Source organism: Ursus americanus, chromosome 9 (assembly GCF_024610735.1).
Source record: "Ursus americanus isolate L20-20 chromosome 9, mUrsAme1.1.p, whole genome shotgun sequence".
In the NCBI taxonomy this organism is placed as follows: domain Eukaryota; kingdom Metazoa; phylum Chordata; class Mammalia; order Carnivora; family Ursidae; genus Ursus; species Ursus americanus.
The window spans coordinates 20,275,182-20,288,811 of NC_142135.1; the positions used below are offsets into that span (position 1 = coordinate 20,275,182).

General features: G+C 44.2%; 1 protein-coding gene and 1 long non-coding RNA gene across 4 annotated transcripts in view; one reads left to right on the forward strand and one right to left on the reverse strand.

Moving 5' to 3' along the window:
- Window positions 1-8,793, reverse strand: part of LOC123797764 (uncharacterized) — a 189,897-nt gene extending 181,104 nt beyond the window's left edge. For both annotated transcript variants that reach the window (XR_015725744.1, XR_006781054.2), the window contains exon 1: window positions 8,715-8,793. This is a non-coding gene — a long non-coding RNA (uncharacterized LOC123797764). The remainder of the gene's footprint in view (window positions 1-8,714) is intronic.
- Window positions 8,794-9,029: 236 nt separating this feature from the next.
- Window positions 9,030-13,630, forward strand: part of SAMD12 (sterile alpha motif domain containing 12) — a 373,866-nt gene continuing 369,265 nt past the window's right edge. For both annotated transcript variants that reach the window (XM_045805754.2, XM_087864660.1), the window contains exon 1: window positions 9,030-9,179. In XM_045805754.2, the coding sequence (XP_045661710.1) occupies window positions 9,167-9,179 (13 nt within the window). In that variant the 5' untranslated portion in view covers window positions 9,030-9,166. The remainder of the gene's footprint in view (window positions 9,180-13,630) is intronic.

Below are 13,630 nucleotides of genomic sequence, written 5' to 3' on the forward strand. Positions count from 1 at the left end.
GATACATTGTTACCCATTTTATAGATGAGCAAATCAAGGGCAGAGAGGTTACTTTGTTTCAATTCACCCAGCTGGTGTGTGGTGAGAGGCAGATTTCAAACTCAGATCTATAGTTTCCAGGGTCCAGGGCATTCCCACTCTATCACTGTGCCTCCAAAGGCAAAGTCAACAATACACACAGCACATGGAGGGCAGCACCATAAGGACCCAGAGCCTCTGGGAGGCTTTGTGGTTGGGTTTGTTTTCTTCCTAAGACCAGCCCGGGGAATGAGAAAGAAGGACCACCCCCCCCCCCAACACACACACACACACACACACACACACACGCATCAACCCAAGCATCCATACAACCCAAGAAGGGTTGTATGAGGAAAGCAGAAATCACCCTAACAAACACACACTATATCACTTACAACACCCAACAGATACTATACCATTAGCATTTAAAACCATGGGGCAAAAATGAGCTGATAATCTCCGTTGCTCTCATAAGACCCACATTTGCAGCTTTTAAGATTCCTGAACAAAATCAGACCTCCCAGAACCAACTTTTAAATGCCAACTTTTTCTCTAACAGTTCCCACAGTCTGGAGAAAGCAAGCGGCAGGCAAATCTGGGGCTGCACTCTGCGGATGCTTGCCTGATCTCACAAGGCACAACTTGGGTGTGCTACATTTCTTCTCTCCCAGGTGCAATCTAAATCATCGCCTCTGTCCCATTTTTCTTTAACTTCTTTGAGTTTGGCAGACATTAGGATTGAGCCCTAGATCATGCCTTCGGGTTTATGAGGACAGTAATCTGTCATCAGCCCCTGCTGTGCCTTTTATCGGGCTCTGGCTGCACAAATTCCCCTGACTCTTACTTTCTGACAACTGATGGGCTTTTCTCATCTCTAACCACGAAGGCTCAACTCCATTCTTTTCTTTTGCGACAACACAATATGCTATTTTTTTCTGCCCCTGGGAAAAGAATAAAGCATAAAAAGAAAAGGCTGCAGAAGTTTTATCATATTACTTGCTGCCCTTCAAGGAGAGAGGCACGGGGCGTGGGCAGGATGGGGAGGGGGTGCTTCTTTGGGCCCACACCTGGTATGAATGTATCCAGCTCCATGTTGTGATTTTGGTCTGCCACCCCCCAAAACTGTGTAGAGCGGAAACACAATATGTGCAATATTAGAAAGGTGGCATAGTACAATAGTGAAACACATGGCCTCCAGAGCCAGAATGCACATTTTTAAAGTACTTAGAAGACTTTCTGGTGACTCGCAGCCACTCCATAATGTTAGATTCATATAGGTAAGGTTACATCTATTGAACAAACTCCCATTTCTTTAGAGATCTACCTCTATGCTCAGATGGGAGTTTTAATTTCCTCATTAAAAAACAAAACCAAACAAAACCCCAGCATATTAAGGTATTAGAGTCCAAAAGAAAACATTTAGAACAGTCTCTCCAACTCCCACATTCAGAACTAGGAATTTGTTTTAAAGGCAGAATGTTTTGAATATGCAGACATCTGCATAAAGTTCTTCCTTGTAGTCTTTCCTTTATGTTCTCTAGGTTTGACATGGGATTAGTTGACAGGACTTACACATGACCTGTATTTCAAGGAACAACCTAAAGTATTTTCAAGCACAAAGCTGCCCATTCCTGATTTTTATTCTATATTTTTACTTGTGAATCTAACCCTAAGTGCTGACTCCCTTTGTTAAATTTAGTTGTGCGTTAGATGTGACTTCACTAGTAAACTAACTTCCTACGTCCCATGCCTGAAGGGCTGTAACAAACTGACACGTTTTATTTCTTAGCTCTGCATATACAGCCATGGGTGTGTGGGGGGGGGGGGGTGGGGGGGTTACAAGGGTCATTCTTTTCCAGAACTGGTTGAAGACAGAAGTGCGGAGTCAGCAATAGGTCTTTGGTAATAATCATTTCCACAAATGCACTGAACACTGTGCAAAGCACCTTGGCTACATTTTTTTTAAAAAGATTTATTTATTTTAGAGAGGGTGGGGGGAGAGGGAGAGAGAGAATCCCAAGCAGACTCCCTGCCAAGCATGGAGTCCAACCCCATGACCCTGAGATCATGACCTGAACCAAAATCAAGACTCCAGTGCTTACCTGACTGAGTCATCCAGGTGCCCCAGACCTTGGCTACTTTTTTCATTGATTCTACGTAGTGTAGCTCATGCTGCAGACTCAGGAACCAGCTCTGATGACTCCTCCCATCTTTCTCACACCCACAGAAAATGAAAATTCAGTGATGACTTTTGAATATAAGAACAGTGGTTTGTCAAGTCCACTGATCCATGAGGCAAGTGGTACCTGGATTCCTTAGAATAATATTCTTATCACTCAAGTGATTAGTTAAACCCACTCTACTTCTAACACCTGCCTTCTTATGACACACACACAGATACCCGAATGGAATTGGTTCCTACCCCTCACTTCTTAACAACAATGGCCAAATTTACCTTTTTGCAAGGCCTAGCTTCTACTGTTTTCTACGATAGTGATTCTCGAACTCCAGCATGAATGAAAATCACCTGGAGAACTTGTTACACCACAGATTGCTGGGTCCTACCCCTCTAGCTTCTGATTCAGTAGGTCTGGTTGGGACCCATGAATTTTAACTTTTAACCAGCTCCCACGTGATGCTCATGCTGTGGGTCCAGGACCCAGATTTTAGGAACAACTGCTCTAGTTTACAAAAGATGGTACAGGATTCTGGTCTTTGTGGGCTGAGTTGTGACCCTAAAATAAATGTGTAGGATTCCTAACCCTACATATTTATGAATGTGACCTTATCTGGAAATTTCCAATTAAGGTGAAGTAATACTGGGTTAGGGCGAGCCCTGAATCTAATGACTGGTGCTCTTATAAGGAAAAGAGATTGAAAATCTGAGACATCACATGAGGAACAAGACCACATGATGATGAAGGCCAAGATCAGAGTGAGAGAGCAACACAGCAAAGAACCCTGAAGACTGCCAGCAACCACTAGAAACCAGGAAGAAGCAAGAGGGGACTCTTTCCTACAGACTTCAGAGGAAGTATGGCCTTGCCAACACTTTGATGTCAGACTTCCAGCCTCCAGGATGTGAAAGGATAAATTTCTGTTGTTTCAAACCACTCAGCTGGTGGCACCTTGCTATGGCAACCATAGGAGATTAATACACAGCCATGGTGGAGATTGAGTAATTAACCCAATTTTTCATCCTTCCCTGTACACATCCTCGCCATGGCTTCTCCATGGGCATAGTGTATTTCCTCATGCCTTGACTATTAGATTGGCCATGTGACTTACATTGAAAAATGACAAAGGGGAAGAAGTGAACACGCCCCAACTCCCAGCCAGGCCTTAAAGTGTTGCATGCTGGGGTGCCTGGGTGGCTCAGTGGGTTAAATGGCTGATTCTTGATTTTGACTCAGGTCATGATCTCAGGGTGGTGAGATCAGGTCCCACATCAGGCTCCCTGCTCAGTGGGGAGTCTGCGATTCTCTCTCTCCCTCTCCCTCTCTGCCTTCCCCCCACCCCTCCTATGCAAGAGTGCTGTCTAAAATAAAAATAAATCTTTAAAAAAAAGTCTCACATGCTTCCTTTTGCCCTCTTATTCCTCTGCCATCACCATGAGAATGGCTGTCCCTCCCGCAGCCACTGCCCCTTCGACCCAAGGTAGAGCTACCCCCAACCTATCCACAAATCTGAAGCAAGTACAGCTGCCCCAGTCTCTTCCACTTAAAGCTAAGCCACCAAACTAAGGCAAGCCTGAAGCAACAGAAACCTTCCCATCCCACCACCCTCAACCCCCTAAAAAAAGCCTTGGCCTGGACCTGGGTTCTAGACATTGTTCTGCCATGCTGTGACCTGGGCATGCCTTTTCTCTGCCCCAACTGTGAAATGAGAAGGCTCAGATTAACTTGTCTCTGAGTCATTTTTTAATTGATTCTAGGTGTAGAAATATCTACCTCTAACAGCATGGAACATTAAAACAAACAAAAACAAAATATTAACTTGAAGTTTCATTGGAAAGAATGCAGACCTAATCATGACTGGGTAGTTTAGTCATGTGCTCCTTCAATGAGTCATCATTTATAAACACGTGATATATGTATTACGTACTTATTACATGGCAAACAGTAGTAGTGGCCCAAATATCAAAGGTGAGCAAAGCCAGAGTCCAACCCTGTCCTCATGGAGCCAGTGGAAGCACTCACATTACTTCAATGAAACCCAGGTCTGAGTCCTCTGGCAGGGTAGCAGAGGGAGTGGAGAGGAAGCCCACATTCAAGGGGTATGTTGCAAGAAGCCATGACGAGGCTCAGTGACAGGTTAATAGAACATGTAACAGAGAGGAATGCCAAAAATCTCTTCTCACCCAGGCATTTTGGTCTCTATCCGTTTAATAAGATTGCTCAATAGAAACTTCTGATTAGAATCTCTTGAAGTACTGGAAAAACTTGAAAAGAGAAAAAAAAAAAAAAACACTAGAGGTGGGAGTCCTACCTCCAGATATCTCCAGATATTCTGATCTACTTTGTTAGCATTAAAAATCATTATTTTTTAACTGTCCCCACCCACAAACATAGGTCCAGAACAGTTGTCTGTTATTTGGCTAATACATCCTGTATTGGTTTCTATCACTGCATAACAAACGAAACAAATTAACAAATAGAAAATGAGCAAATTTAGCAGCTTAAAACAATATTGATTTACTAACTCACAGTTCTGTAGCTCAGAGGAATGTGTGGGCTTACTTGTGTTCTCTCTTCAGGTTTTACAAGACCTAAATCAAGGTGTCATGTGGGTTGAACGCTTAGCTGAAGTCTCTGGGGAAGAATCCATTTCCAAGCTCATTCAAGTTGTTAGTAGAATCCAGTTCCTTATAGCTATAGGACTGAGGCCCCCTTTTCCTTGCTGGCTGACTGCCAGGGGCCACCTGTATCCCTACTCACATGCCTCTCTCTTCAAAGGAGTAACCTGTGTGTTGAGTCTTCTTCATGCCTAGAATCTCTTTGAACTCCTCTTCTGCCCTCCCCTTTCACTACCAGTAGGAGAAAATTATTCCTTGATTGATTATATTGGGCCCACCTGGATAGTCTCCCATTTTTAAGGTCAACTGTGCCTTTTAACATAATACAACCACAGGAGGAATGACTCATTACATTCACAGGTTCAGGGGATTCTGGTAGGGAATCTTGAGGGTCATTTCTAGAAATTCAGCCTACCCTATATTACAATCATCTAGATAAGTGCTTGGCACTTGGTAGGTCTTCAAAGCATACTTGTTAAATGGAATGGAATCAACTATCAACTGTCACTTTACTGTGGCAAAGAAAGAGAAGGCATAGATAATCAAAGAGTGGCTGATAAATGGGTCATATATCATGTTTAATTGAATCTAAGCATACATTACTTTTTAAAAATTTTTATTGGAGTATCTCTCTCACACACACACACACACACACAAACACACACTTCCACCAATCAGATGCATATGGCTCAATACATTTTCACAAACAATATACATATGTGCAAACAGCATGCAGCTCAAGAATCACAACATCCGAGCATCCCAGATGCCCTCATGGGGTTTCCTTCCAGTTACTAATCACTCCTTGCTCTTATATTCCCCTCTTCATACACTTAGGGGGACCCCTATCCTGACTTCTAATGCCATAGATTCATCTTGCCTGGTTTTTGAATTTTATATAAATGGAATCACACAATATGTACTTCTTTTTGTCTGGCTTTTTTGTTCAACATTCTGCCTGTGTGTTGTGGTAGGAAGTACAACGATCCAACCTCCTGATAGTCATGACCTCCCCTTGAGTAACTTGCATCTAACTAATAGAATATGACAACATTGAAGGGATGGCACTTCTATGATTAGGTAACAAAAGGTTGTGACTTCCATCTTGCTAGCAAACTCTATTTAGCCTTCTTAGCGTGTGTGCTTTGATGAAGCAGGGTGCCATGTTGGAGAGGTTCTTGTGGCAAAGTACTAAGGATGGTGTCTGGCCAATAGCCAGCAAAGAACTGAGGCCCTCTGTCCAACAGCCAGTGAGGAGGTGAATTCTGCCAACTACCACGCGAACTTTGAAGCTTATCTTTTCCAAGTTGAGACTTCAGATGACTGCCAACACCTTGACTGCAGCCTGTAAAAGACCATGAAGGAGAAATCCCAGCTAAGCTGTGCCCAAATCTCTGTCCCACAGAAGTTGAGATAGTAAATGGGTGTTCATTTAAGCCTCAATTTTGGGGTGATTTGTTACCATCAATAGATACCTAATGTATACGGTTTATCTGTGTTGTTGTATGCAGTTGTTCATTCATTCATTTTCATTACTTTATAGTAGGATTTGGTAAAACTTTTCTCTGTAAGGGACAGACAGGAAATATTTTGGGTGTTCCAGGCCAAAAGGCAAAACTGAAGGTAATATGTAGGTGCTTCTATAGAATTTTCACGTCATAACATATTCTTTTATTCCCCAACCATGTAAACATCTAAAAACCATATTTAGTTCATGAACAAGACAGAGAGAGGCAGTAGGCCATCTTTGGCCCATAGGCCATAGTTTGCTAACCCCTGCAATATGGGATGGTTGGTTTATACCACAATTCATTAATCTATTGTTGATGAACATTTGGGCTGCTTCCAGTTTATAGATCTTACTAATAATGTAGCCATGAACATTCCTGTATATGTCTTTTGGAGATGTGTATGCATATCTGCCTGCTATACACTTACAAGGGAACTGCTGGGTCACAGGATAAGCATAGCTTAATATGCCAAATGGTCTTCCAAAATGTGGTTGAATCAATTTGCACAACACCAGCAGTATTCATGAGTCCATACTGCTCCACAGTCTTGCCAAGAGTTGGTATTTTCTGTCTTTTCCTTTTGGCCATTCTAGTGAGAACTGTTTCATCCTATCCCCACAGGTGATCAGCCAGAATTGAAAGCCCCAGCTTAACTTCTGCTTATCCTTTATTAGGTTAAGCCACGTGATACTGCTCTATTTCCAGGTTTTAAGAAAATTCAATATTGGCTATTTCTTATGGTTAAACTAATATTTCCTTCAAATCTTATTTACTTATACTAAGAATGAAACTCAAACTAGAATGCACATCAATTGGGAAAGATCTTAAAGATTTGAGCTGAAATAATGTTTTTAAATTAAAAATGGATTTCAGTGACTTTTACATTTTAGTATCACCCCAGATCCTTAAAAGTTTGAAAACACACCAATGGTTTTCATTGCCATTGCACATGAGAATCACCTGTGGGTTTTTAAAACTTAGGTGTCCCTATCCAAACACTCAGAAATCCAGATTCTGTGAGATTAAGATGAGGTTTAAGAATGTGTGTTTATAAAAGGCTAGTGCACTGACAAGGTCGAGAACCATCGATACTGCCGGTCCCATAGCTTTCTTTTACAAACGTTCTACCTAAGGAAAGACACGAGAGTGGAGAGAAAGCACCCGGATTTCAGTTCCTTCCAGATTTTGAAATGCGTGGTTACGAATTAGGTTGGAAAAATTATTTTAACCATGGCAAACACCCATTGTGTCTCACTGAACAGGTCTCTGGCTACCATACCAAGGATGGAAGCCTTGGGTTTGATTTGCACACAGCTCTATGAACACACAAAGTATCACCAATGGCATTTAATAGTTACACACAGGTATTTTTACAAGTACCACACACAGCCATATTACCTAATAGTAGGACTAGGCAATACTGAGTGACCAGAAAAACAGTGCTGCATGTACACATCAGAAACAAAATTATTTAAAAAAATTTTTTTATGACCAAGACAAAGAAATTTGAGAAATCTTTATGGGAAGAACTGAATCTTTGTACTTCCTTATTTTCCAGAGTAGGTTTTAGAAATACACACACACACACACACACACACACACACACACACACACAGAGGCAAGGGGGTAGAAGAGCTGGATGCTGACTGGAAGTGGCACCATTCAAATTTCCAAGCTGAAGGCCTTTAAAAGACTTACTACAGTCCTGAGTCAAATGGTTTCCCCAAGACCATTCCCTTACCTCTCTACTAGCCATAACTATATCTGCATTTCCACGTGCAAGGGGAAAAAAAAAAAAAAGGTTTGGGAACTTCATTTTTATCAGTATTTACCAGCTCTGGAATTCTATCGCCCTCCACGTGATTCTTTCTCCCATCTGCTTACAGCACCCCCAACGCATGGAGTCAGGACACAGGGTCAGAAGTTGAAAGAACACGAATTTTTAGGCTCTATCACAGACCGCTAGTAGGCTTCCTGGCCAAGCAGGCTGAAAGCCTCCTAGTTGGGAAGCAAGACAGCCTTCCATCACCAGACATCCTCAGGTGGGTTCCTGGTTCCTAGATTTGGTTCCTAATAACCCCTTAAGGATGATGCCTGTTCGCGATTTTTAAGCCATCCCCCATCTCATGTTAAGTGTTTATCCACCTGCACCACCTGGAGGATCAGACGACCAGCTGTATCACCTGGCGGGATTCTCCAGAACCCCGAGAATCCCAGGGCTCAGAGGAACAACTTTCAACGGCTCCCTGTACAGCGGCTTTCTGGCCCAACTGGTGGCTCTGCTCTCCTCACTAAATGGTTACCCAAACAGGCCGGCGAACAAGCCCAGAAGATCCCACCACAGACCCCGCCGCCTCCAGCCCTCCGCCCGACCCCTGCCAGGTGCTTACCACTTCCAATTGTCAACGAAGAGCTCAATCCCGGGTCGCTACTCAGCGCCGAACGAAACCCAGGCGCAGAGCATCTTGGGAAATGTAGTCCCGGCCACGTCCAGGGGTCGTCGGCTCCACCCACCAGACACCCCCCCCCCCCCCACCCCGGGAGAGATTATTCTGCCTGGTCCGGCTGCAACCAGAGTTGCGGTCCGAGTGTGGAGGCGGGGCCGTCCCCCGAGGAGGATTCGGGGTGCCCTCTCCGATCGGAGAGAAGGGAACTACGCTTCCCAGGCTGCCCTGCGCGGAGCCGGAGCCGGCAGCCTCGCTTTGCGTGACCGCGGCAGGTTGGTCCTAGAGCAGATGAGCGCAGAATATTTAGGCGAAAGCGCGAGGAGGGGGGAGCGCGCGGGGCAGGAGGAGTATCTCGGCCGAGAAAATTATGCATGCGTTAGGGAAGCTCTGAGAGAATGGCTGTGGAAGGTAAGGGACGCTTGGGCATTTTAAGCTCCCTCTTAACCCGCGCACCCCAATACACACATCCCTGATGAATCTTGGGGAACGTGGGGAGGAGAGGAAAGAGGGTGGTGGCGAGCGGGCCCTTTCCTCCTACACCTCTTGGCACTCACCTGAGCCATGGAAGGCCAGTAGGCGCTTTCTTCAGTTGCTTTGGAAAGACATGTAGGTGCGCGGGACTTTGGGGTTGGAGGCGAAGAGTACCCCTAATGCGACACGGTGTACTGGAAATGGGGGGAAAGCCGGAGAGACCGGCATGAGATCTCAGCCCCGAGGTGCCCCTTTCTCTGTCCCCTTTCACCGGGGCGGGCTGGGTGGCCACGGGGCTGGAGATGCTCGTTTTGCCCCCCACACGTGGGAGAGGACCCTGGCCAGGTGCGTCATCGGGAAGCATGGTCTTCGATTGGGTCCAGGGCCCCTATCGTGTGCACCGGGCAGCAGTGGCAGCAGATGTACTCAGGAGGTGGAGGTGTCCCTACACCTGTCTCTGTTTATATGACCAACCCGGGGTTAGCAAAGTTTACAGAAAAGAAGTGGAATCAGCCAGGAATAAAAAAGAACAACCAGTCTCTTCCACGTGGGTGAATCCTTTTCTTCGAAGACCACCTTCCTCTTTTCTAGTATAATTTTGGCCTCTGGCTTTGCAGTTTTGGCTCTACAATACTGTCTCCTCTGAACCTCCTGTTTGAAAGCAGGGGCAGGAGTTTTGTGAGGGATCCCGAGTTTTCGTTTCAGATTCTCTTCCCTTGGAACACAGACTTTTTTTTTTTTTTTTCTGGAGGGTAGTTTATAGGGAAAAATATGTGGACCAGATGTGTTTGCGGTGTCAAATTAGAGGTCAAACTGTGCCTGAATGATAAAATGTAATAATCATGGGACTGAAGGAGAGGTTACAGTTCCCCGCAGAGTTATGGCTCCTGAGCGTGGCTCCAGTAAGAGGGGAACTGGGGTAGGAAAAAGAGGGCATGCCTACCAGTGCATCTGGCTCCTTGCCAAGGGGAAATGAGCCTGTTCCTTGTAGGCTGGAGGCAAGAGGGAACCACAGGGCTTGCTTCCCTCTCCCCTCCCTGCCCCAGGAGAGAGCAACTGAACTACTCTGACTTGTGCTCTCATTATAATTACTTAACCATCTGAAGTAGCAACAACCCAGTTCTTCTGCTCAGTACCTTAACTCAAAAAACTACTCCCTTTGGGCTGAGGTTCAGAGCGCCCCATCTGGCTGCTTTTAGTTATCTATATTATATTCACATCTTTGGTTTTTATATTACATTTATAACATACATGGCTTTGGAAAAAAAAAATAGCCAAAGATGTTTCTAAGTTTTCTCTATTGTGCAAATGTAATAATGTGAGAATCTGGCTTTCTGCATCGTTACAGTTGATGGTAAGTGAAACAAGACTTCAGATGAAGGCAGAAAGATAAAGCTCATCCTGAGCTTCAGGCCAAGGTTAGGTTGACCTGCTGGCACCCCTTCTGCCTCACCCTTCAGATGACCTTGATTATCCTCTTTTTCTCTGCACTTTTCTGTGTTCCCAATTGAGGGACACTCCCACTGGTTTGCCAGTCCGCGGTGTATTTGAAAACAATTTCCTGTTCACTGTAAGAAGTATAAAATTAGTCATATTTCTTGTCTGATGGGTTATTATACCAGCAAAGGCAGACCTTACAAAAACAAGAGATTTGGAATGAAGTACACGTAGACTGCAGGGGCTTATTTTCTAGAGATTTTTTGGTTCAAGTGCTTGTCTAGTAAACAGGAGATCCTGAGTTTGAATCATAATGAGGTCTCAACTTGAGGACTGAAGGAAGTCATTTGAACTTTGGCTGCAAAGAGGATTCCCTAGCTCTGTTTTTGCAAAGGCAGTTTGCTCAGCCTAGGGTGCTTCTTGGCCAGTCTCACCTGATCTTTCAAAAGGCTCAGGGAAATCTTCACTTCCTCTGGGAATCTGTCTCAATCCTTTGTTCCTCTGCCTTCCCTGCTCTCTGCCCTGGTCTGTGGGAGGTGCCTTCTGCACTAAGCTTCCCTGTACCTGTGCTTACACCTATTGTAACGTTTCAGTACTTAATCTCTCACTACACTATTAGATTGTAACCCCTTCAGGGTCGGGACCTTGTAGTTTTTGACTTTATATTCCCAGCCCATAGCACGGTACCTGACCCATAGTAGGTTCTCAGTAAATGCTTACGGAATGTATGGGAAATAAATTCGTGCGCACTTTTGTAATTGACTCTGTAAGTGTGCACGGGGCTTTCTTAGGAGCCCAAGTGCCATAAAATAAGGGACTTCTGAGAGATTTGAAGGTAGGGGAGATTTTTAAAGGAAGTGCCCCTCTCTTCAGTCTTTTGTCCTGGATGCTCGAAGAATCTTTTAGAGCAGTGGTTCTCATCCGAGGGGTAACAGTCCTCCAAGTGTGTGATTAGAATATATTGGGGCTGCTACTGGTATTTTTTTGTCCATGGGCCAAGGACGCTGTATGTCCCTCAGTGCATGGCCATCCCACACAAAGTTCACAACCCAAAACCAAGTAACAGCCAGTGTCCCTAAGTTCATTAAGAAACACTGATTCGGAGAAGGAATTTGGCCTGGAATAGGAAATCAGGTACGTGTTACTTAACATCTGAACTTTAGTTTCCGTCTACGGCCATACTGCCCTGAACGTGCCCAATCTTGTCTGAACTTTAGTTTCTACATCTGGGGAAAAGGGCACACTACTGTTTACTTCCCAGGAAAGTTGGGAGGATGTAATAAAGGAGAGGGCTTATGGGCGGTGCTTAGAACATAGATCCTCAGTAAATGTTTTGTACTCCCATCCTTCTCAACAAAAGTTAAAGAAAAAAAAAAAAAAACTTTACTCTTTGGCATGTTTTGTATCCTGAATTTTCAGTTATTCATACAAGCCTAATTAGTAGCAAATTAGAAGGTTTTTTTTTTAAATCATGTTTAACCTGTTTAAGTAAGCTTGACCTCGTGTTAAGTGTAAAGTGTTAAGAGTAGTAAAAGTGTTAAGAACAAACAGGGAGCTCATTCATGTTGCTGAACCTGTAGCCTTGAGTCTAAGATGAGAAAGAGGTGCACTTTGTTTTATGGCTAGCCTGAGTTATGTTTTCTTCTCTGAATTTTGTTACAGTATCTTGCTTCTATTCCCTAGCATAGTGGAGACCCATGCCTCACATTGATAGGCAGCTGGGCACTTAGAGTTGTGCTTTTCAGCCATAGAGCACATGGTCTGCATTCAGGTTGGGATTACGTTTACATCCATTGCCTTTTAAAAACATTGTATTTTACTAAACCCCAAATAGCTGGAAAAATTAGGGCCACTAGAGAGGAGGTAGCATGCAGAAACCACAAAGTAATCCATTCTCCATGGACAGACTGTGTAGATGATTGTGCCCATGAGGTGATATTTAACAGAAATGGATTGCATCATTATAGAGGAAGAGGGGAAAAAAAGTGAACTCATCAGGGACAGTTGTATTCATCTCTGTATTCCAAGATTGGTGCTTGGCACTTAAAGGACTGCAGTAATTGTTTCATGAATGGAGTATAAATGCCCTACTCCTTGTTCCCATTTCCTTCCCTTCTTCATCCTCAGAGCTGCATAAGCAAAGTGGAGTGGAGAAACATTTGTGCAAAGTGTTTTTATTCCAGATCTAATAGACCAGTCTCTCTCATGTGGCATAAAAATGATTTCCAACATTCAGCACTCCCCCGCCCTGAAGATTTCAAATGGAAGGCAGTATGCTCTATGACGTATCTGTGTTAACGAATCTGAACTTTGCATCCTAAATGAACACATTGACTATCAAATGGCCTCAAAGTCATTCAAGGCTCAGGTTTTATGGTGTTTCTCCTGTAAAAGAGAAAAAAAACTGCCCATCACCAAGGTATTGTAAGGATACATAATAGAACTGGGGGAAAAGGCAAATGACGCCTAGCAAAGGGAAGGAGTTGTCAGTGAAGGCTCTCTACTCCACTTGAATTCAGAACTGAGTCACAGAGACTCATGATGGGAGATAAAAGTGTCCTCTTTATTACAAGACTCCATGGGTTTTTGTTTTTGTTTGTTTGGCTTTGGGTTGGATGATAAGGTAGACTTGCTGATATTGGACCCAAGCCTAGCACTTGCCCCTGCTAGGAGTTGCTGCCTCTCTAACAGCCTGGGGATCAGGGAGAACATGGGCTCCTGCAGCAGGCAGGTGAGACTCCAAGGGAAGGAGAGAGGCCGGAGACACTTGTGCTTTGTTCCCTTTCCTAGACTTGCATGTCAGTAGTTGTTGCCTCTTCTGAATTTAATTACCCATGAGAGAATGGAGAGAGACTGGAAGTGTCCTCACGGATTTCCCCTCATATGAAGCCTGAAGCAAGGAGGGCTCTCAGAGCTAGCCCACCGACATTCTTCTAACTACATTCCATTCT